Source organism: Aulonocara stuartgranti (genome assembly GCF_965226115.1).
Source record: "Aulonocara stuartgranti genome assembly, chromosome: 17".
NCBI lineage: Eukaryota > Metazoa > Chordata > Actinopteri > Cichliformes > Cichlidae > Aulonocara > Aulonocara stuartgranti.
In genome coordinates, this window is record NC_138953.1 from 4,956,590 (window position 1) to 4,981,622 (window position 25,033).

Here is a 25,033-nt window from a genome sequence, read left to right on the forward strand (position 1 = left end):
GAGCTGTGTATAGATTTAAGAGAACAAGAAATAAAATCACCCCATGGGATTGGACAAGTCGCCATAATACAAATGTTTTCATTCTGTGATGATGACCCCATATTTAAGCCTCATATTGCAAGCTCTGGGAGAGAAAGGCGACTATTAACAGCCAGTCCCAACAAGCAGCAACCTCGAAGAGCTTCCTGGAGTGGCCACTTAAAATTAAGCATGTTTACATCTTGGCAGACAAAATAATTTTGGTCTCTATAGCTGCTACACCTTTTATGACTTTATGAATTGTACTTTTACTTTATTTTTATTTATATAGCACATTTAATAAAAAAAAACAAAATGTTGGCCAAAGTAATTTACAATGATAAAAAAATATTACACAGTAACACATAACATCAATAACAAATAAAAAATACCTGGTAACCGATGAGTAAGTAGATAAACAGGTAACTCTCATGCGGTGTTAAAAGTGAGTAAAAACGTGTTGAAGATGGGATTTGTAAAGATTGACGGTCGGGGCCTCTCTAATGTGGAGAGGTAAATCATTCCACATTTTCGGCGCTACAACCACAAACGCCCGGTCACCTGTATTGAATTGTATGAAACTCTTGTATGAATTGTACCAGAATTAATTTGCAGTTCACCTTGTTAAACTTTTTCAAGGTTTAAACATAGGTGGCTATAGCCATTAGCCAACTGCTAGGCCACACCTTAGCTAGCTTGAGACATAGACGTAGCATTCCTTTCTGTGTTTGTGCCTTTGGAGTGATTGAATGCAGCCATCTAACAAACAACATGGATTACTGTCTGGTTAAGTGTGCTAGTAGTCCTTCGAACAAGTCTATCCTTCAGTTTTTGGTGAATATATTTTATTTGCCTGTTTCTTTCTCTGTGCATTGTACCCATACAGTCAAAGGACACAGGTTGCTAGAACTGGCGGATGGGTAATCAAAGTTACTCTTATATTTCTCTGTATTTCTGCCATTTTTACTGACTTCTATTGCTTTTATTAGAAGTGTGTTTAACTCGCACAGGCGACCATATTATTGTGTGTAAAACATGGCGAGTGCAGTAAAAGAAAAATACATTTTCTTCCCAATTAAAACATCAATATGGAACGCTAAATTTTAAAATGTAAATTTTAGATTTTTTACAGTTGCAGTTACACTTGTAAAAATCAGGCCAAGAAAACAACAACAGCTCTGCAACAGGAGAGGGATGGTTGGTGTCTTACCTCATAGGACTCTTTGACAATCTAATGGAGGGTGGTGAGGATGCAGAAAGCACGGCGATGGTGGAGATGAGAGGAGAGTGGGATAGGGGACCAAGATGATGGACAGACAGACAGACAGGGAGTCAGTGCAGGTACAGGATATAGGGGTTCAGATACACACAGAGAGGTGTGTTTAAAGTCCACAGCTCCCATCTGAGCTGTGGACTTTAAACCTGCTACTATGTAAACCATGTTTTGTTATTTTACAAGTATAATTATAAATCAGGCTAGTTTTAATGTAATGATATAGAGAAAGTAAGCAAATGTAAGTCCCCCTGGCAGTAATAAGGGAGAAGTAAACTTTATCTAATCCTATCTGTGTGTGTTTCTTAGGAGGTTCATGCTAGGAAACAGGGGTGACTAATGCCATGCAAATGTACCTGTTGAAATTAATCCATGTGTTTCTCTCAAACCATTAACCAACATTCAGATATGTCAATACTCCACATAAGACTAATATCTCTTTCTTCACATTCTAAACAAGCTAAAATGGAGATTTTAAAAGCCTGAAAGTCAACAGGTAGTTTGCAAGTAGCTGGCCTAGCATTGACAACCTGTCTTTCAGTTGTAAAGTCCAGTTTTCAGGTCAACAGGTTTAAATTTAGAGTCTGGTGTGAGAAGAAAGCTGCACGGTCATGGTTAGTACCAAAACCTTCCTGCATGTTGATGTTGCACATGGGCGTTACACATCAACGCCATGCTAAATGATCTGCCTAAAGAACGTGATGTTAATAGAGATATGGAAGAGCATTAAGGGGCTATGACAAATGAAATACTTATACACATGGACCAGAGCTAGGTGATCTATTTATATGCTGGTTACGTTTTTGTACAAATCCAAAAACAAGAAAATTTTTGTAAGTCTCCTAAAAGCGCAAACATACTGTAACTCACTAGGTTTTTTTTAAAAACAAAAATATCTTCTTCTGAACTCAAGCACTGTGACTGGAAATGTCACCGACCTCAAATTCCTTGGAGAAAGTGTTGGTGGTCTGGAGCTCCATGACATGCTTCACAAACTGCTTCACTGTCAGCGGCTCGTGACCATCTGGAACACAAGACTGAATATTAACTACATCCTGGTCACCTCAGCCTAACAGTTACAATAAGACTACTAGGGGATCCTTTGAGCATGTCACCTGTGGCCAACAGCAGGGGTGTAGATGGAGCAGATACAACTTTAGGCGATGTGTCATCTGGGTAGAAATTAGCTGCCTGGAAACAGTTTCTGTGACATACACACAGACATAAAATCTGAAGTAAAGTGCAAGGGTGCAAACTATACAGACAGGCACAGTATGTTTAAGTTGGCACGTACCTCCAGTAGATGAGTATTCCCACTAGTACCAGCAGACAAAGGATGGTGAGAGTGGATACGACAGCCAGAGGAATGACTGTCCTCTTCTCTCTGTCCACACCCTCAACAAGTCCGACCCGAGACTCGTGGCTGCTGTTGCTTCGCTCTGTAAGAGAGTAGAAGACAAGTTTGAAAGTCAAGAATGAACTATGAATTTAAATTGCTATTATTTACAACACAGAGCAACAGTTAAGAGCACAAAAAAACTTTACATAAGAATTTCAAACTGTTCCCCAAAGGTTCCTGTGAAAAACAACTGGTCTGGAATTAAGTGTGGATCTAATGCCCACTTTTGGACATAAGTAATCATACTTATAAAGGTGGGATTGACTATATTCCATTTAAGAGGAGCTGTTAACAAAGCTTGTCTCAAATCACCAGTGCTTTTCCTACCATCAGAAGTCTGTTATCATCTTCTAAGATGACATATCTAGCATGTTTTCAAACTGTTTCCTACCATTGATGTATTAAGAGAGCTGAATATACTATCAATCAGATTTCCTGTCTTGCCACAGAGAAGTGCAATTTTCTCCTCGAACTCCTGAGAAAAAGCTCTGGATCTTCACCTGCTAAAGATTCAGACCAAGCCAGAACCAGTTGTCAAACATTGTAATGTGCTGTCTGCAATCTTACCACATAACGCATAGTCAGTTGATCCAGATTTAACTGTCCGTGTCTCCACCAGTAATATTGCTTCTGTATTCTACTTGATTATTGACTCTGATCAAGGTTAAATTAAGAGAAGTCCACCACCTCAAACCTCAAACAATGGGCTGACCTCCCAGCCCATCGTTCCTTCAGTGGGCTGGTTTCAGTCATTATGCAAATATACTGTTTATAAGGTTGGGGAAACCTGCAGTCAGCTGAGACTGAAGAAGTTACTTGGATGAGTGACGAAACGTTTCTCCCACTGAAAACGCTACGTCCAGATGAATCAACTTTTGGAGACCTCAAACCTAGTTAGCTGAAATTGGACTTGTATGCATGTCACATTCCATAACAAACAGCCAGGGCTGTGTCAAATACTACAGTATTTACCTTCCAGTTGCTCCTCCGTTGCCTTGTCGGTGTCCGTCAGTCTGACCAGAGGAACAAGAGGTCCCAACTCAGGGTTACTTGCACCATCAAACAATAACCCATCTACACTGGAGAACTCGTGCACACTGTCTTCAGCTATGCCTTCTTTGTCCTCTTTAGTACCTCCTTTTAAGTATTCTTTATTCTCAAAAGTAGATTCAACCCCTAAAAATGGACCTATAAGGCTTTTGTTTTGATTGTGTTTATAAATTCTGTCACCATGGCCTTGTTCTTCACTGTGGTCAAATAGTATGGACTCTGCTTTTTCACTTTTTGAAAAATTGCCTTTAAGACCTTTGGCATTATTGTCACCTACAGTTCTAAAACCCTTTTTACTGTTATTAAGTACCTTTAGATTTTCTCTAAAGTCAAGCCCATCATGCTCCCCAGAGCCACTGACATCCTCAGCTCCACTTCCGCTATCACCATATATTGTCGTTCCTAATACACTTACCACTATCTTTTTTTCTTTCAGCATCTCCTCAATATTTCTTAAACTCTCATTTCTTACTCCCCTTTCTCTTATATTTTCTCCTTCCTTTCTGTTTAGCTCGCTTTCATTCTCCCGTATCTCATTCTTTGACTCTTTTTCATTCTCATAGTTTTTGCTTTTTGTTACATCTCTTTCATTGATCACGGATCTGTCATTATCAGTGACCATCTTAGTTACTGCTGATCTACTTTTGTCCTCGAAGCTAATAGTTGAAATGTCAAACACTGAAAATTCAGTTTTTACTGCAGCAGCTTCATTGATTTCCTCATTGAAGCCATTGCTGCCAAGGCCAGAGCCTGATCCACTGTCTTCTGCTGAACTTTCTGACAAATCCAGACTTTTGGAATTAAAGAAAAATGTTATTGCACTGACATTGTAGTTATCAATTTGTTTATCCGCCCTGGCTTCCATTTCTCCTATCTTGCTATCACTTTGAGAATGAGGAGACTTGTTTTTTTCTCCATCAGCAGTGTTTGTTTTTGATGGGTTTATGGTACTCCAACCAGAATTAGGAAGGGAATAAGTGGCAAATAATTGATCATGTGAAGACGTGGTAGAGAATTGAGGGTTTTCTACATCAGTTTGCAAAGGAACAAAAGTGGGCTCTTCAGAGGACTTGTCATTATGATGAACGATAACACCACTTTTCCTGTTTTCATGGAGGGCAGGAAAAAGATGGAAGATGGCAGGGTCTTTGCTGAAGGGTGTCTGTAATGGAGGGATTACACTGGATAAATCTCCTTCAGCAGAAAATGCCCATTCAGAGACTGTTGCAAGTGCAGGGTTGATGATAATTCCCTTTTGAGTGTTTTTGAAGCCAGACGAGGCATCAATGGTCGAGTCTTCAACCGTCGACGTGGCTGTATTTGCTGCAAAATATTGCAAAGTCAAAAAAAAAAAAAAATCCAAGACAGAAAGCTTACAGAAATATCTCCTTTCATTTTGTGTTTCTCAAGCCAGCAAAGATGGAAGCAAAGGAAAGAACTGTTCTTCATTGAGTGTGCGAAAATTCTCCATAAAGGGTACTAGCAGATGAGGCACCCTGGAGATGAAGCAAAGCCTTCATTCTTTAAAGAGGACAGAGGAAAAGAACAACCACCAGAGTGCGCTGTTGAGGCGCAGAAAGAATTCAGACACAGAGAAGGAGTCCCAAAGCAGACGATAATCACCAAGCTCGAGTGGATTCAAGTAGATTACATTGAGCAAGGAAAAAACTTGACCTTCTTGAGGTATGTGCTGAAAGATTTGCAAGAGTCAAACATATTTAATTTCCGGACCAAAAACCAAAGCAAGAAAGGAAGCTGCTGATCATCACTCTAATCATCAAAGCCAACATAATTTTCCTGGCCATCATAATTACCACCACCACATTATCCACATCATGTCACTAAACAACTGATCAGAGAGCGCAGCAGTGATTAGCTACACAGCCACAGGCCATTAGAGGAGAAAAGCAAACAACCACCACACTTAAATCCAGCTTTCCACCACAGAAGAACTTAATCATGTTCCTATGCATTAAAATTCATCAATATGACAATTCACAACTGCTTTTATTAAGACCTGGAGATCAGTTTTGGTGTTTTATTTTGTCTAATGGTGTGTTTGATTGATTCCTAGAGAAGTTGTTACATCTCACCATTGAACATGGGCTGAGTCGTATGCATCAGCACTCTGAGGAGAGAGGAGGTAGTGAAGGACTTGTAAACTGAATCGGCAAGTGTGTTGCTGGGGGTCGCCGTCTTTTCTGTGATCCAGAGAGATGAGGAGGGTAGCGTTTTTGGCAGGGGCTCATTTACAGGGGCATCGTCATCTTCAGAGGGCGGCGGGAAGGCTTCGTCCACTATATAACGGACAAAATGATAAATAAGAAAAGATGGTGTAAACTGAACCTGTCTCATTCTCAATATGTCTCATAAGACACGTTGTGCCGAAACGATGTTCCAGAAGGTCTAAATGTTCTACAGTGATTATAATTTCAGGTTTAGTTCATTTTAAATGTAGACAAACAGTTTCAAACTGAAACTAAACAGTAAAAGATTTACACCACTTGGCAAGTGCCCAGCGGACTTAATCTTCTGTTTGTACCTGTTAGATTAAACTCCCTCCTCGCTCTGCGTGACAAGCTGCAATAGCAGAAACAAACAGAAAGAAACAAGAAAAGCACTTATTCTCTGATCTGACCTGGCACTGCAGAGGCAGGCGTCGTTGGAGGGGAGGTGATGATTTCCTGTGGAGAGTTGTTGACTGTGTCTTCATAGAAGACATCTGTGATGTGGATATCCTCCATAGGAGTTGTGTAGAGCTCTGGTGAAGCAGAAGGGAGGCTATTTCCACTGGCTTGCTGTGGTGGGCCTTGATCTCTTGTCTGCGAGCAAAAGATACAGTGGATAAAAGAACAGATGAAGAACTGAATTAGGTTGAATGAAAAAAATTGTTGCTGCAAGTAACAGTGAGTCTTTATGTTTGTTCAAATTAAAAGTTTTAAAGTGAAAAAATCAAAGTAAATTGCGGTATGAGCAACTACCTCATGTGGCAGCACTGACAGCGATGCCTCTTCTGTGATTTGCCGGCGAATTGCTGGCAGAGAGGTTGTCCGAACAACTGGAAATAGGAAGCCTGGTTGTTCAGTTAGCTCAGTGGTAACCCATATTGCGCTATTGCCCTCAAAGCCTGCATTAGTGAAAGGCTGGTTCATCATCTGGTCACCTTCAATCCAGTTCTGATCCACATCATGTGATTTTTTACCCTGTTTCTTTCTGACATTCTGAGAAACTGGGGCCTCGGTGGGTGTCTTCGGGGTTGGAGTGGTGCCTTCTTGGACTGGAATGTTCTGGCTGGCTTGGGTTCGGTCTGTGGGCTGGTTCTCATGATATGAAGGTTGGTTCTGGTAAACTCTGGTCTGCTCCAGTGGAATCGCCTCCACTGGGCTGTTGTCCTCTGAAGCTAAATGCATCGGATTCTGCTTCACTGGCTTCTCCCATCTGACTATGGACGAAAGCTTAAAAGAGGAATAAAAAACAGGTATGTCATGTGTATACTGTGTTTATAGGAAATTAGAAACAAAAAAATGAAGGAGTTTTACAATTTCACCTCTTCCTCCTGAAAAGAGTGAAAAATTACAGTAGGATTACTGTTTTTTCTGGTAATCCCAACTCAACATGTCCCTCAAAAAGTCCCTCACAACCTTTTATAAAGCTCTCACAGCCTCTACAAACATAATTACATTAATCTGCATAATAATTAGATGCACTGATTTTATTGCCGACAGGTCAAAAGTCAGCACTGCAAAATAATTGCACAAAATTCAGCTCAATTATGTGGTCAAGTGAAAACACAGATAGCTCAGACAAGCTTACCTCCCTGTTTCCATCCAAATCCTTTGTGACAGTTTCAGGGTCAGAATCGCTTTCTAAAACAAGAAGGAAGGAAGGAAGAAAGGAAGGAAGGAAGGAAGGAAGGAGGGAAGGAAGAAAGAAAGAAAGAAAGAGTTAGCATGTAAAAATGTGCTCTCACCAGGAGCATGCTTGTGTGTCTTTGTACCTGGGTCTTCCAATGGCATGTCCACGATTATCTGGTCGCTCCATCGTCCTCTGAGTCCATTGGTGCAAACAGCCACCACCTGGACCACATAGCTGCTGTTGGCCAGCAGGTTGGAGATGATGGCACCCTGCAAATTTACATGTTAGACTTATGTTAGATCCTTTCAAATGGACCCTCATTACCAGGCCTCTGGAGAACTTCAAGACATGTTGGCTGTGTCCAAATTCAGGGGTAGCATGCTTCGAAGGACCCTACCCTACGTGGAGTGGATAGGTTGGGTCCTTCGAAGCATGCTACCCCTGAATTTGGACACAGCCTTTGAGGAGGTAATTTAGCCATTTAAATCAGCTGTATTGGATCAAGGACACATCTAATACCTGACACCGGCCCTTGAGGCCTGGAGTTCCCCCACCCCTGCTCTAAGTGAATTCAATGCGAATCCTCTTGAGTCGAACCGAATGTCTTTTTACAATGAATCTGCAGTCACAATGACACTTTTAGTATCTTAAAGATATACTTAACCCTCTTAACAGTTACTAAGTATCTATTTGCATTTATCTGCCTGTTCACTTGCTTCTTTCTACACACAGTCACTCATCTTTTTTCATGTACTCTCTCTCAGAATTACCCACATGGATGACACATGACTCCTGGATGTCTTTAAGTATAAGGAAGTTAAATTCACCACCACTATCACACTAAAACAAATATGAAACTACAAGTCGACAATAAAAAAAATAATAAAATAAAGACTGGAAATGAAAATCTCCGAAATCTGAAAATCTTGTACTCTGAAATACAAATACATGGATATTGTTAGTCACAATAAGGGATGTTCAGTGACTCACTGACAGGCAAAAACTGACTGTCACCACCAACAGCAGCAGCTGAACTATGTGAGAGATACATGGAGAGGAAGAGCAGATGGTAGGAATGCTTGATTTTCACCAAAAGTACAGGAAATTACTGTAATTTCTATCGGTTACCTATTTATCAGTTTAATATTGCTGTGTGGACAGTAGATAATAGTACAAAACAACATGAAATTACACATCCAGGCGCTGTTTTTCAGCATTTTGTGGAGAGATATAAAAAGATCTTGCATACCACATCCTGGTCTCCGTCGGTCCTGTACTCCTGCTTGCGCTGGTCTTGGCCCTGCAGCTTCTGGTATGTGACAGTGTACCAGTCGATGGTTGTGTCATACACTGCACGGGGACGCTCCCAGGTCACCATGATGGTGGTGTCGTTCTGAGCATCAGCCTGAACATTCTGTGGCTCAGAGCTGCAAGCTGGAGGCAGTGCACAGAAAGACAGGTTACTAACATGAATAGCATGCAAGAAACATTTTTAAAAAAAGAATGAGAAATAAAGAGATGATAGCAGCAACTGCAAGTAAACATCAAGTATGAGCACACATAAACGTTCCCCACATTGAGTTCTGAGTTTCTGAGGCAACTTGATATTAATCAGCTGCTGAAACTGGGAGGCTGAGTGTATGCGTGTGTGCATGGGTGGATGAATTTGTTACAGGGACAAAAAAAAGCCTTTCTGAATTTCTGAAAACGTTATTTCAATTTCAAAAAGAGCTGCAAAATAAATTGCCTGCACTGAGAGAAGCAGGGCCACTGAATTACAAAGTCGAGCTGCTTGGCAACCCAAAAGACCCACTTTATTTCAAGGTCCCCTTTATGAAAATGGAGAGTGCGGTGAATTGTATCTTTTGATGATCATAATCAGGCTAGCCTTGAAGGACCACATTACAACCATAGTGGATGCAGAAGATGGGCAATATTTTTAGTGGAGTGAAAAAACATAAGATTAATAATGCAATACTTATACTGATCCCTGAGCGGTGATCCAATTTTCTCCTCCACGCACGCAAAATTTGGTATAAATTAGATTGGTGAAAAGCTTCAGAGACTCTGAGTCAAACTCTTTAAAACCTAATAAGGATGTTTTTTTTCACAATTTAAAATTATAGCATGCTGTATTGGGATGGGGGTGAATAGCATTGTATCTCAATGTCTTACTTTTGGAGACGCTGGTAAATGCGACTATTAGTGTGCACAGTAAATAATCATAAAAAAAACTTGTAAAAAGGTCAGTAAAAACACATATGATGGATAAATGGATGGCAAACTTTTCCTTTAGACTGTGATGACATACTGGGTGTGAGCACCTCCTCGACTCCAGTGTAAGAGGCAAACACCTGACCCATAAACTGCTGCTGCTGCTCTCTGAAGTTGTTCTGCAGGTAATCCGTCAGCATCACATAACCAGCCTGCTCCATAGTCATCACTTCACAAAACACCTCAAGCTGGTGGCAGACAGAAAACACACAGAGGTAAACAAAGAGAAAATGTTGCACATCTTCCTGCTAATCTCTATCAGGCTGCTGAAATAAACCAAAAGTGATGCTTCTGAGTGTTTCTCTGTGTGTGTTAAAGTGGCTTGTGTTGGTGCCAGGCTGAGGCAGAGAGGCAGCGCTGCTCTATTTTTGGTTAGCATGAATATGCCTGTGTCATGCCTTGCCACACTGTTTCAATCATGCATGCACTCACAAAACACACACAAATATTCATGTACAATACACACGCAACCATTCGCAAGGCCTCATTCCCTCTCCATTACTCTGCTGCAAAAGTGATGATTATTACACGGATCAATTCGTCAAGTCAGGGGTCCTTAAGCGTCGTCAGTCCAGAATCAAAATGTAGTAATGCTGCTGCGTCAGCCCGTGATGCCATGTTTACCGGATTACCCTGCTACAAAACCCTGCTCTGTGCAGTTTGACTTAATGTGTCACACTGCATCGCTTCAATGCAGCATTTTGTTTTATTTTGTGCAGAGATGTCAAAGACAATTGACCTGATGCCAACCTCACACAACAACCAGACACAACTGCAGGCAGTTCTGCTGTTTTGTTCATGCACATCATGTGCTGTGCATAGGGCACCAAGTGCTGGAGGGGACGCCAATACAAGATAATGAGATATATATAAATGACAGGCTGACACAGACCTGTCTCTGTATGCGAATCTCAAACCTGATCAGGTGATAAAATAAATAACAGTAGCTGAATTTCTTGCTTGTAGCTGTTTGTAGGAGTCTTTACTTCTGACTTAATTAAATACCAAAGGTCCCGAAATTTAAACACGTAGAAGCATCAGCATTTTCATGATTATATAAATAATGCTGTAATGTATATTTGAATGGTTTTATTCTATGTAGTATTCTTTTTTTCTTTTGAATAAATAATTCAGTGTTACATTTGGCCAGTTTTGGGGGTAAGCGTGTGTGTGATTCAGTGTACTTACCTGTGTTTCCGATATGGGCACAACATGCTTAAAGACAATCCATTCCACCATTTCAGTGCATGGGGGGGAAGTCAGTGAGCCGTTGTAGATGTAGTATTTGTCTGTGTTATTTGGCAGCAAGGACCTCAAGGTGAATGCCTCCACTGACCCACTCTTACCTTGCAAAAAACAACAAATAGCAAATCTTTTCTACAAGCTGCAAGAACATCTTTAACATTTTAAAAATATCCCTAAATGTTGTTCTCTGGTCATTTATAGCACTCCTTCATAATTTTTCTCAGATTCATTCTGGTTGTCGTGCACTGTTTACCTCAGCTGTATGTATGACTGCAGTCATTCTGAGGCTGTGAAGGTTTGCAAAAGAAGTCCCATACGAGTCGATGAGTCAATGAAGCTCACTTCTGTTTAATAACAGCTGCACTAAGGTGAGTTGTTGATATTCTGAACTTTTCTGTTGGTAAGCACTGTTGTTTTTGCTGCTGTTAGCTGCTGTTAGCCTCGGTCAGTTGCTGTTATCAGTGAAACTTTCTTTAAAGCGGATCCAACATTGTTAGATTTGGACACTTAACAAATAAACTCTTATACAGTTTGAGAATGTAATTTACCTGGGGTTAATGTTTATCAGAGGGGAAGTGTGATTTTTATTATGCTCGAGCCTAATGCATAACTTTAGCTAATAACTAGTTGTTGTTACTGCTTATCTGGCTTGTTTTGAGTTGGTCTGGAGACGGAATGGAGTCTAAGCAGTCTCATAATTAATAGCAATAATACTGGGAGTAAATGAGCATTTCTATGCATGTTTTCATGTATTAGAGCCCTGACTTCAGCCTAGGAGGTGATGCTTCTGGTGAGGAGAAAGAAGATTGAGGTAGAAATTAAGAAATAAGAGGGGAAAAACAGCAGTGGTGGAGTAGGCAGATAAAGAAAGACATGATGAGAAAAAGATGATGAAAATATTGTAGGGTCTACCTTACAATATAAAGCGCCTTGAGGCGACTGTTGTTGTAATTTGGCGCTGTATAAATAAAATTTAATTGATTTGAAAATATGTTAAATGGTCACAAGAGTTTTGTGATCTTTAAATTTAATTTATAAGACATACTACATATATGGACAGTCTCTAGTCACACATATAAAACATGATAAGGCAGAACAGTGATGTCTAGCAGCGCTGCTTCCTATGTACTTTTAATGGATTAATTCTTTTTGAGAACACAAAACTTGCTGTAAGAAGTAATTTCACACTATTTGATGTATATTGAGTACAACATTCTATCTGAGCTCAAAAGAAAATATTTACTGTACCTTTAAGTGAAAAATTGAAATTAGGCCTGCTTTCCCTGATTACGTGTTTTGGGTTATATTTGCTAAAACATACGCTTTTGTTTATCTCTCGATTTGATAGCTTGATATTTAATGTTCATTGTTCACAAGCTGCAATGCACTGTCCTGTAGCTTCAACCTACCAAACCTGCTGACAGTGTTAATGGCTTCCACAACAGGAATTAAGTTCTCATTATCATCCAAGCTAATCTGCAGACAAAAGCACAAGCTATTATTGAGGATCACATAGACAAACAATGACAATATTACATTTACAGTATCTGAGGAGAAACCGATTGGACCCTAATAATGACACTTTAGTTATCAGGTGATCAGGTCAGTTATCAGATCAGCCTACCTCAAATAGCACAGCTAAGGCAGCCACCCTTCCTTCTTTCTCTATAGCTTCATCCAGACTTTGGAACTCCTCTGAATTGTAACAATAGATCTGCATCTGATCCATAAGAGACACAAAAGTTATCACGGTGTAAGGTTATTGGTTAAAAAAGCCAAACTGATGCTGTGCACCACTGTCCTTTACCTCCAGAGGGTATTTCATTCCATTCAGACTGTGTTCAGACCCATCTGATGTTGCATTGCAGCGACCCCAGTGGAAGGTGATTCTGCCAACACGAAACCTGGACCTCAGCCCTCCGCCACTCACAAAGAACTCCCCATCCACATCGATTGCCACTAAAATGCACAATAGAACACAAGTTTAAAAGAGTTTCACAGAAGCCAAAAAGGCCGATCATCAATCTTGTTTAGGCAGGACTCATTACTTATATGTATTCAGTCTCTCCTAACTTCAAAGTATGTCTTTAATGTTTGACAGCCTAAGCAACAGATTAGACAGTAGTAACTTTTAATTCTGAAACATACTTCTCACCTCATAAAAATTAAAAACTTCATGTGATCAAATTTGGCACAATCACCCCTTCAAAATTATCTTCTAAAAAAATTAATTAATTAAAGAAACACTTTTTAATCCGAGTTTAGCATCAAGCCAGTTAAACCTCTAGCATATTGATCTGGTTAGTTAAGTGGGAGAGGGAATTGTTAATCAGTTTCAGCTGCGCTAGAGCAGCAACAATTTAAAAAAACAATAACAATTTTTTTTGTCATAAGCACCACAAGGCTGGGCTCGAACCTACTTAGTTACAGTGTTAGCATTAGCATTACGGTCTCAGAGAAGAATCAATATGCCAGTGTTATACTGGTTTAGGTGCTCACACAGCATACTGCTACCAAGCAGAACAATCACAAGCACGGGCTTATGAGATCAAAATCTGATACATCTGAGGCTGATTGGTTAGGTTCCTGTCATGGCCCATCAGCTGAATACTGGTGATCACCAGATCAATTGGTATATCACTTTCTACTTTGCTGAAAAATATCTCACAACATAATAAAACATTTTAATGAGACTCTGTAGGCTATACATTTCTCTCATGAAAATCCTGCCAGCAATGGAATATCTGTTTAATATGCAATTTCCTCTCAGACAGAGCAAGAAAGGATTAATTTTGGAACCATTAACATATACAGAGCGCACACAGAAGCACACACTCCCACAGCCCAGGCAGTATTGGAAAGAGGGTGATGATAGCTCAGCCAGCTTTCATTTGTTTATCAGACCAGACATCACTCCACATGTTGCCTCTCCTGCCTGTCTCTTCACATCGTCCTCATTTCATGCCTTCCCTCTCTATACGCTTTCCCTTTGCTCTTTTGTCGCCTCTTTTCTTTTGCTCAGTTTCATCTCTGCCTCTTGGCATCGATCTTTCTTTCTCCACACGGTCTCCCTCTGCTGCTGTCCCTCTAGTTGCATCGCTCTCAATTACTTAGTCTCTTTCTCTTCATCTTCCTTTGACTTGTTCTCCTTTAAATCCTAGCTGCGCTCTCCTTCATTAACCTCAGAACTGTGAATCATTTTTTTTGTGGTATTTAGAAAGTTAAGCTTATTTCCACAGCCAGAGATTAAGATGTTGTAATTTCGAGCTCCACGAGTATGTCAAAATCATTGCCGTAAATTGAACTGACCATATATTGTATCTCTACCTCATGTGCTCGCTACTTTAATACTTTAATAAGCTGGTGAAATAGTTCAGTAGAGATGAACTGGCTTGTCGTTGGACAGGACAGAATATTTTTTTAAAGAAAATTAAGAAACAGCACTGGTTAAGGTAAAAAGATAGATGCTGGAAATTATACGTATTAGGGTCAAACACAAACAAAAGCACACAAGGGACAGTAGAGGGCTATCAACATACCAGTCTTCCCGTTGTTGTGAATGGTGGTAGACTCTGCTGTCAAGCTGTTCCAGCCCTCTAGCTGTAGATTCTGGTACTGCAGCCTAACCTGGGTAAATGTCTCGTCGATGTCCACAGGAGACTGTCTGGGACTGTTACAGGATGGATACTTCTTACCCCACTTGCGCTGGTTTAGGGTACCTGTATACAGTATGGAGAAAGTGGATTAGTGCTCATAAAAGCTATTAAAGTACAACTGTTACCACCAGACAATATTCACACGAAAGGCAAGGATTACACCTGTACATTGTGGTGTCACAAAACTAAAAGGTAAAAATACTCAACAAGGTCTCATATATCATAAAGGTAAAAAGTAATACTAAAAAAAGACAAAAAACAAATCATCTGATATCACCAACACGTTCTTATCCCATAACGTAACATACGACGCCATGTGACAAATGTCGATATGTTACACTTTCGGCCATCCAACCTGTCTGTATGTTACGTGTTCGGAAACACGAGAACCATTTGGAATGAATCTACAGATGTATATTTATTTTCTCATCAATAATCGCTTTGGAAAACACTATCTAATACGATTAAGATTGTGGTTAAGGTTAGGGATAAGGTTATGGTTGGGTTAGGGCTGGAATAAACAGCTGGAACATGTGTTACCGCCAGAAGTGTCATTCTGTTGGATTCCATCCACAATCCGGTGCTCCTCATAGGGATGCGACAGGTTACCTTTCACGTTTCTATGGGATGCCTCGAGACGTGACAAATCGTTGGTAATGTTATGCGTTGAGAATGAGAACGGTCTCATACCACTGTTAAAGGTATTATTTTTCATTTTTGGCTGATCATTACAATTTAAATGAGTGCTAGAATAACAACTGTACAAAAACAGTAGTTAATAACAGTTGTTACTAAATGTAACTCCTGTTCTGTGAGTAGGCACAAGGCCACTTACAAGTTTAATCACTGAATGTGTGGACCCAGAAGAAAGAAACCACTTCTGCTTTGTGCTAAAAAGAAATCTTCCCTTTAATGTACAGTTCAGTATATTGCACAGTAATGTAATGTGTACAGTACAGTTTAGTGGTCCATTCAATTAGAATGTATTGTGTCAGTTTCAATTTTTAGTCAGTTCAGAGCAGACGGTCAAACTCAACAGTAACCAATTGGCATCAGTCAAACTTTATGCTAGCATTTTAATTACTCTATATTTTAATATTGATGTGCTGTGGTTGAAGAGATGTCTTTTTTTAAACAAGACTGTATTTTTCACATATAAAGATTAAAAATAAAAACTAAACAAAAACACATTTGTAGTGAAAAATGCAACATGAATAATCCCAATGAGGTAAACCAAAAGCAGCATTCCTCTTTTTTGAGGGAAGGAGTTTTATGCTAATTTTCACCAGCTCAAATGTCTTTGTGCTGTGAATTATTATTTATGAGACCCTGTCAGAATGTACGTATATGATGATTTTCTGAATTTATCTACTGCATGACACATACTCCGCATTTAAATCCACCTGTATAATGACTGTTTTCTGCTTTGGCTACATTTGCTTCATATTCAACATTTATTTAATTTTGTTCATGTCTGAACTGCACCTTTGTATTTATTAACAAGATATATGTGCAAGTGGTTAAAACATTACTTGTTATGTGCAACTTATATATTACTAGTCATGCATTCAGGCACACACAAGTACATGTTTCTGCATAAATAAATGTTTTAATTTATTGTGCATCCAAATCCATGACATTTACTCAGTTCCTCCAGGCATATCTAGGGAAACGCTCGTTAAAGGCATTTATTATGCTGACTAAACTTACTGAGCTTTCTGCAACGCTGATAAATACCATAAAAGATAGTACTGTAAATATCATATTTTACATAGGTTTTACAATAACAACTGGGACTTTACTTCATTCTTTTCAATCTGATCCATTTAAAAAAAAAAAAAGATGAATGCATCAAATATGCATCTTTACCAATAACAATTGAGCAAAGACCTATTGTGAGAATTAACATTTCTGCATAATGAAATTGCATAACTAGACGCTTCTTTTCTAAAATATAATCATTAGCATGTGTATACTTAGTATAGTATAGTATACAGTAAAGACAATAAGTCTAACGAGGTCAGAGCAGATGGTTTAACTGTAACTTGTCACACATGACCAAACAGCTATTGGCTTTACATTCCTGCTTGCGTGTGTGAGCATGTGTGTGACGGAGAGAGCGTTGATCGAAATCGATCGCTGTGATCCTTGTTTCGCTGTGCCCTCTTTCAACAGCTGAATACGGAGGGTGAAGGCAGGTGCTTTTTTTCTATCCAAAGATGCCACATGTACGATAAGCAGTTGTGTTACTTTTTCCTCTAATGCTGTCGCCCGGGGACACAGCTGAAGCGACATTCACTCAGCTGTTTTCCAATATAATACAAAATAGAATTTTTCAAACCACTGAAGGGGATTCAGTCACCAATCAACAACCCATTTTTTACAAGCTGAGATTTGTGACCCAATTTGTTTGTGCACTGACCACTCAGAAACCCAACACACAACAGCATCTATCTCTGCATCAAGTATAGATTGACATATGACCTTCAGTATCCGAGTATAATGCTACACCAAGAGACTGTGGAGACTGAAAACCTCAGAGCTACCTCCAGCTCCACTGAGGAATTATCGCATTCTCCAGCCATTCTACCAGTGTATTAAAATCAGCTAAAGGGAGCGCACTTAGTGGCTGCCAGTGGTGTCACCTTATAACCTGGTTCACAGTCTTGGTGTGTGTGCTAATGGGTGTATGACAATCAAATTGTAAAGTGCTTGAATAACAAGCACAATATAAATGTATAGCAGTTTGCCAAGTTTAAACAAGCAGTAAATGGGATGATTTTTCAGTGTTTGCTGGTGAAGCTAAGATAAAACAGTGGTATCATTCTTTCCAAAAGAAATATTGGACTGTCCCTTAAAGACTCTTTAAAGTGCAACTGTGATTTAAGCATATTTTAAGCCTTTACATTGGCTAAGATTTGAACACACAGTATCTGTCACCAAAACCTCAAATCCTACTTTACTTCACTGACTGCAGGCAATCAAAGTGGAGTGCTCTAGTTAAAAGGTCAAAGCAGAATGCTGGTCACACTGTTATTTTGGTCCCAGGTTTAATGACATAATTTTGCATTTATTCTTTATGTGCATTACTGATGTTTGTTCACACGTGGGTGTCGGAGAAACATCTCTATGTATCAATAAGCACATCACCCCTACAGCTTCATCTGTCAACATCATAAAACATACACACATACACAAAAACAAACAAACACACACACACTCACTCTTCTGACATAATGCTACCATGGCAACAAGTAGCTGACAGGTTGGTGAGAGGAATAAAAAAAAAATCCCCTGAAGCTAGACTTGGAGTCTTCATTTGAATCCATAAATACTCACTCGCACACCAGCTCACACTCGGTAAAGGAGTCAAACAGATGATTAAATATGGAAATTACATTTCATATCTCTGAGTTCCACTTGCTTTTTCAGAGTAATACCAGAAAAAAGTCAGCCAATGCTGCCAGTGCTACTGGCTGTTGTTAAAATCATATAATGTATTTTTTTTGTCAACATGTGTTTTTCATGTTTTCATTTTTACAACTTAGAAAGATGAATTTTAATGATTTCTACTCATTCATATAGCATACCAACACAGCCACCACCACAGACATTAAGGCAAAACTACCCTTCAGCCTCCATTGACATGTAACCTCAGTAAAAAAAAATTCCTGATGAATTTAGAGTCTCAGATAACAATGTCAAGTCTTATTAATTTTAAGGTGGAGATATGAGTTTTTTTGGCAAGTTAATAAATGCAGTAAGGTGCGCTTTCCTACAATCTATCTGTAACAGGTAAGAGGAATAATGGTATTTACTGTATTCATTCTTAGCAGAGTGGCACAAGTCCTTATATTCCATTTAAATTGAAGCTCTAATAAGTTTCCTGTGCTCAGTAATACAGTGTTTTTATTATTTCTTACCGAGGTGTTGTAGAGCAAAAATATTTGACCTAAGTATTTATTCACTGATGGATTTTTTAAACAGGAATAAATATGACTAAACACGACTGAAAGCCAACAGTTTGTTTGACATGGACAGATCCTTGATCTTATATAAAAAAAAAAAAACTTTAGTTACCCATATTTTAAACCTCTGGGGCCTCATTCATATCGCCAGCATACACACATAACCAGGTCTGAAATATGTATAAAACAGTAGTGTTCTGTCAGGGTCTTTCTCCTTTCATCTCAGTATTGTGTCAGAAGTCTTCTCACACATCTATTTCCATCACAGGTGATGGATGGGAGACTAGCATAGTAGACAAGCTTACATTGCTTTCACTGCACTTGAGTTGAATGGAGTTTCTCCTGTTGACCATCACAGCCAACATGTGTAACATATGTAACTTGTTTACCATGTTAGTAAAGAAAGCTTCAATGAAGGAGAAGGTAACTCCTCCTGTGTCAAACAGATTCCACAAACGCTTTCAGATTAGCATCAAGTTTAACCAGCTGTTTTTCTAATACAAATCCTACTGTAGATATTGAAAGTCAAAGGCTCAAGCCTTTAATTCACCTGTTTTTAAATAAATATATTTAATATACTTCGGTAAATCAAAATGTAGGCCTGTGTTTCTGAGCTGATTGTAAGCAGAATGTAAAGTGTTTAAAATGAGCTCACAATAATGCTAATCCATGTAACGCTGAGGAGGAATATTTATTTTTGCTGCTTTGTCTGGAATTTGCCAATAATACAGTTTTATTTGTAGTGAAGTGTTTTACATCCAACCATTTTATTGCTTCTTCTACTAAAGCAATGTTTCCATCACCTCACACTATTTTCAGCTAATAGTAAATGGCAACACACACACACACACACACACACACACACACACACACACACACACACACACACACACACACACACACACACACAGTAGTGAACATGCTCCAGGTACAAAACATGTCCCAAATTCTAGCATCTTTAAAAACCAACCTGATGGATGCACAGCTGGTTGAAAACTCATGACCCATGACAAAACACAAAAATTATAATACTGTATAACTGTTGTTTTGCATTGTGTGGTACATTTTCCTTTTTAGTTTGTCGTTGTTGTTCATAAAGAGAACAACAGGTTTTAAGCTGCTAAAACTGATTCATTTGCTTCGAAATAAGCAATTTGTAATTAATTATTAGAATTGTCATTTAGTCATCTCTGAACTAAAGCACCACAAAAGACAGATAGAAAGGAAAGAAATCATAAATAAAAGCTATTTTTCAGCCAAAAGAGCAGTCAGCTGTTAAAGTGGTCAAGACAGAAACCATTTACACCTGATGCTGCTGCTCCTTTTTATCCCCAGTCATTTGAGCTCACCTCTCACTCAGGGGAGGAGAGAAAACACAGGAGAGGAGGAGAGTGGATAGATGGCAGAAAGAAGAAAAGGAGATACAGCAGCAGAGGGCAAGGAAGCTAAAGTAAGAACAGAAAGAGGAGCAGAGAGAGGATGATATGCAAGACAAGTGGGAGGAACAGAGAAGCACAGAATGAGACAAAATGAGGACAGCAGTGTGCATATGTGCAATGAGGTACAGTGCAGATGTGTTTCAAACAGCACAGGATGTGCACATAGACGTATAGCATGTTTGTGTAGTGTGTGTGTGTCTGTCTCCCCTCGCCCACGTTTACACCAATTAAGCTCCCATGGACAGCATAAACACACAGAGAGCTGATTTCACTGTCTGTCAAAGGTTCTGCACTGCCGAGTGAGCGAAGTGTTCAGAAAACATGCGGGATTATTACTCTGAATAATGTAGGGCTTGACTTTTTTAGTGAGTGTCTGCTCCTGTTTGCATCACTGGCGGCAAAGATAACTGGATATGTATCAAATATTAAATACCGAAAAACGGCCTCTGGTTTAGTTTAACTCGCACTGCCTATTTCGAATCTGCATTATCGTCTGGCTGACATAGATAAAACACCAGTTAAACAGCTTAACCTCATTTCATGCACTGAGAGCCCACTATTTCTCAAAGGCCCTGGATGTAACATTTTATGTACTTAAACACGTTCTTATTGCTTTCATTACCCGCTGGGTTGTTTATCTTTTTTGGCAGGGTTTTTTTTAATCATTCTCTCTAGAAAATGACAGATATGAATGAGCAATTTTAACAAAAGCTGTAAAGCTGTGAAATCGATCTATTGTACTGTCAGTTTACTGTTTATTACCTCATATCAAACATGCCCAAAGTTTCTAACAATGAGGTCAGCATATGTGTTTTTTCTCTATGACCCCCATCCACCCTGCTGTTAAAATCTTCTGTTTGTAAGAGGCAACCAATGAGAAGAAAGTCGGATTAGATTAGTATGGGGGCAGGGAGTAGATAAAATGACTAAACCGAGGCCAAATAAAGATTATTTTGGACTGAGACTAATGTAAAACTATAACATGAAGCTGGAAATCAGCATAATTTTGGCAATGAAACTTCCCTACTTGATTAACTTACATTAATATTACTACGTTGTAGTCATCTGAGTTTTCCGTAACCCTCCCAATTCAATGCAAAATCCTAGCTACGTTAGCCACTGTAGGAAAAACAACTATGGTTGTTGTTTGTCTGTAGTGAGTGTAGGAAGTCTGTTGCTGTTTAGATGCTAGAGAAGATTAAAACTTGAAAGTAACCCATTGTGTTAAGTGATGTTCACTTATGTCAGATGACAACAATACTGAGGTCCGATGTTGAGGATGTCCTGAACTGTTTTTAACCTCCTAAGGCCCGAACTCTTCCACAGCATGCATTTTTAATTTCTCTTTGATATTTGAGCTAAGACCCTTATGAAAAGGACACCGAGGGAACAGTTTACCCTGCCCGGGACAGGGTTACCGGGGCCCCGCCCTGGAGCCAGGCCCGGGGAGGGTGCCCGAGGGCGAGCGTCTGGTGGCCGGGCCTTAGTCCATGGGGCCCGGCCGGGCACAGCCCGAAGAGGAGACATGGGCCCATCCTCCCGCAGGCCCACCACCCGCAGGAGGCGCCATAGGGGTCGGGTGCATTGTGTGCCGGGTGGCGGCCAGGAGCGGAGGCCCTGGCGGACTGACCCCCGGCTGCCAAGACTGGCAATAGGGACATGGAATGTCACCTCTCTGGTGGGGAAGGAGCCTGAGTTAGTGCGTGAGGTTGAGAGGTACCGGCTAGATATAGTCGGGCTCACCTCTACACATGGCTTGGGCTCTGGAACCAGTCTCCTGGAGAGGGGCTGGACTCTGTCTCAGTCTGGAGTTGCCCCTGGTGAGAGGCGGCGGGCTGGGGTGGGTATCCTAATATCCCCTGGGCTTGCTGCCGGTACGTTGGGGTTTTTCCCGGTGGACGAGAGGGTTTGTTCCCTGCGCCTTAGGGTCGGGGAACGGGTCCTGACTGTCATCTGCGCTTATGCGCCGAGTGGCAGTTCAGAGTACCCAGCCTTCTTAGAGTCCCTGGGATTAGTCCCTGTGCTAATCACAGTTTGGCCATAACGAACACCCTGTTCGAACATAAGAGTGTCCATAAGTGCACGTGGCACCAGGACGCTCTAGGCCGTAGGTCGATGATCGATTTTGTAATCGTATCAGCAGACCTGCGACCATATGTTCTGGACACTCGGGTAAAGAGAGGGGCTGAGCTGTCAACTGATCACCACCTGGTGGTGAGTTGGATCAGGTGGCGGGGGAGGACGCTGGACAGACCTGGTGCACCTAAACGCGTAGTGAGGGTGTGCTGGGAACGTCTAGCAGAGGCCCCAGTCCGCGAGATCTTCAACGCACACCTCCGGCAGAGCTTCAACAGCATTCCGAGGGAGACTGGGGATATTGAGTTCGAATGGACCATGTTCAGCGTCTCCATTGCCGAAGCTGCTGCATTGAGCTGCGGCCGCAAGGTGGTTGGTGCCTGCCATGGTGGTAATCCCCGAACCAAATGGTGGACACCAGAGGTGAAGGGAGCCACCAGGCTGAAGAAGGAGTCCTATCGGGCTTGGTTAGCCTGTGGGACTCCGGAGGCAGCCGACAGGTATCGACAGGCCAAGCGGAATGTGGCTCGGGCAGTGGCTGAAGCAAAAACTCGGGTGTGGGAGGAGTTCGGAGAGGCCATTGAAAAAGACTTTCAGACTGCCTCGAAGAGATTCTGGCAAACCGTCAGACGTCTCAGGAGGGGAAAGCGGTGCTCTACCTGCACTGTGTATAGTGCTGGCGGAGCGCTGCTGACGTCGACTGAGAAAATTGTCAGGCGGTGGAAGGAATACTTCGAGGACCTCCTTAATCCCACTGACACGTCTTCCGAGGAGGAAGCAGAGTCTGGGGATGAGGGGAATGACCCGCCAATTTCCGGGGGCGAGGTCACTAAGGCAGTTAAACAACTCCTTGGTGGCAGAGCCCCTGGTGTTGATGAGGTCCGCCCCGAGTTCCTGAAGGCTCTGGACGTTGTAGGGCTGTCCTGGTTGACACGCCTCTGCAATGTTGCGTGGAGATCAGGGGCAGTACCTGTGGACTGGCAGACCGGGGTGGTGGTCCCCATCTTTAAGAAAGGGGACCGGAGGGTGTGTTCCAACTACAGGGGGCTCACACTCCTCAGCCTCCCTGGGAAAGTCTATGCCAGGGTGCTGGAAAGGAGAGTTCGTCCATTAGTCGAACCTCGGATACAGGAGGAACAATGCGGTTTTCGTCCTGGTCGCGGAACACTGGACCAGCTCTTTATCCTCTCCAGGATACTTGAGGGTGCATGGGAGTTTGCCCAACCAGTCTACATGTGTTTTGTGGACTTGGAGAAGGCATTCGACCGTGTCCCTCGGGGTGTCCTGTGGGAGGTGTTGCGGAAATATGGGGTGTCTGGCCCATTGCTACGGGCCATTCGATCCCTATACAACCGTTGCAAGAGCTTGGTTCGCATCGCTGGCAATAAGTTGGACTCGTTCCCGGTGGGTGATGGGCTCCGCCAGGGCTGCCCTTTGTCTCCGGTTCTGTTCATAATTTTTATGGACAGGATTTCTAGGCGCAGCCAAGTGGCGGAGGGCTTTCGCTTTGGTGGCCTCAGAATCTCATCTCTGATTTTTGCAGATGATGTGGTTCTGTTGGCTTCATCGGGTGAGGGCCTCCAGCTCGCACTGGAACGGTTCGCAGCCGAGTGTGAAGCAGCGGGAATGAGGATCAGCACCTCCAAATCTGAGGCCATGGTTCTCAGCCGGAAAAGGGTGGAGTGCCCACTCCAGGTCGGGGATGAGTTCCTGCCCCAAGTGGAGGAGTTCAAGTATCTCGGGGTCTTGTTCGCGAGTGATGGGAGAAGGGAGCCGGAGATCGACAGACGGATTGGGGCTGCAGCTGCAGTAATGCGGACGCTGCACCGGTCCGTCGTGGTGAAGAGGGAGCTGAGTGTAAAAGCGAAGCTCTCAATTTACCGGTCGATCTACGTCCCTACCCTCACCTATGGCCACGAGCTGTGGGTAGTGACCGAAAGAACGAGATCGCGGATACAAGCGGCAGAAATGAGCTTCCTCCGAAGGGTGGCTGGCCTCTCCCTTAGAGATAGGGTGAGAAGTTCGGCCATCCGGGAGGGGCTCAGAGTAGAGCAGCTGCTGCTCCACATCGAAAGGAGCCAGCTGAGGTGGTTCGGGCATCTGACAAGGATGCCCCCTGGGCGCCTCCTGGGTGAGGTGTTCCAGGCATGTCCCACCGGGAGGAGGCCCCGGGGCAGACCCAGGACACGCTGGAGAGATTATATCTCTCGGCTGGCCTGGGAACGCCTTGGTATTCCCCCGGATAAGCTGGAGGAGGTGGCTGGGGAGAGGGAGGTCTGGGCCTCTTTGCTTAGGCTGCTGCCCCCGCGACCCGGCCCTGGACAAAGCGGATGAAGATGGATGGATGGATGGATATTTGAGCTGATTGGGACCTGATGAATGTAAAAACAAAGAATTACCAGATTTTGTTTTTATCTAATTTTTGTTTCTAAGAAAAATAAGAGCCACATATGAGGATATTCATTTAAAATTTTGATAGAACAGTAGCAGTATTATGTCCTCGTAAGTGGATATCAGGCCCTTGTAGAGCAAAATTGAGTATTTTGGTCTAAATAACCCAAAATGTGATGTCCACATATGTGGACGCCAGGTCGTAGGAGGTTAAGGTAAGAACTTCTGTTTTTGCTGCTGTTAGCTGTTGTTAGTCAAACTTTCTTTGAAGTGGCAAATAGACTCTCATACACAAGAATGTATGCAAATTGTTTATCACATGTAAAGTCTATTTCTTTAGGACAAATGAGCCTAACAATACATGTCTGTATCTAGAAGTCATCAGAATC

At 41.6% G+C, this 25,033-nt stretch overlaps 1 protein-coding gene across 4 annotated transcripts in view; it reads right to left on the minus strand.

Moving 5' to 3' along the window:
* ptprz1b (protein tyrosine phosphatase receptor type Z1b) overlaps nucleotides 1-25,033 on the minus strand; it is a 68,957-nt gene that overhangs the window by 9,087 nt on the left and 34,837 nt on the right. The window contains exons 3-20 of one of the 4 annotated variants that reach the window (XM_082510921.1): nucleotides 14,654-14,833; nucleotides 12,922-13,073; nucleotides 12,739-12,834; nucleotides 12,524-12,590; nucleotides 11,058-11,215; nucleotides 9,907-10,057; nucleotides 8,845-9,029; nucleotides 7,738-7,864; nucleotides 7,554-7,606; nucleotides 6,943-7,195; nucleotides 6,722-6,798; nucleotides 6,379-6,562; nucleotides 5,834-6,037; nucleotides 3,663-5,063; nucleotides 2,586-2,730; nucleotides 2,407-2,495; nucleotides 2,230-2,315; nucleotides 1,229-1,249 (exon numbers count right to left, since the gene is read on the minus strand). In XM_082510921.1, the coding sequence (XP_082367047.1) occupies nucleotides 1,229-1,249; nucleotides 2,230-2,315; nucleotides 2,407-2,495; nucleotides 2,586-2,730; nucleotides 3,663-5,063; nucleotides 5,834-6,037; nucleotides 6,379-6,562; nucleotides 6,722-6,798; nucleotides 6,943-7,195; nucleotides 7,554-7,606; nucleotides 7,738-7,864; nucleotides 8,845-9,029; nucleotides 9,907-10,057; nucleotides 11,058-11,215; nucleotides 12,524-12,590; nucleotides 12,739-12,834; nucleotides 12,922-13,073; nucleotides 14,654-14,833 (3,629 nt within the window). Of the gene's footprint in view, nucleotides 1-1,228; nucleotides 1,250-2,229; nucleotides 2,316-2,406; nucleotides 2,496-2,585; nucleotides 2,731-3,662; nucleotides 5,064-5,833; nucleotides 6,038-6,378; nucleotides 6,563-6,721; nucleotides 7,196-7,553; nucleotides 7,607-7,737; nucleotides 7,865-8,844; nucleotides 9,030-9,906; nucleotides 10,058-11,057; nucleotides 11,216-12,523; nucleotides 12,591-12,738; nucleotides 12,835-12,921; nucleotides 13,074-14,653; nucleotides 14,834-25,033 lie in introns of all 4 variants that reach the window. The other 3 variants (XM_082510919.1, XM_082510920.1, XM_082510922.1) reach the window with 3 other exon arrangements.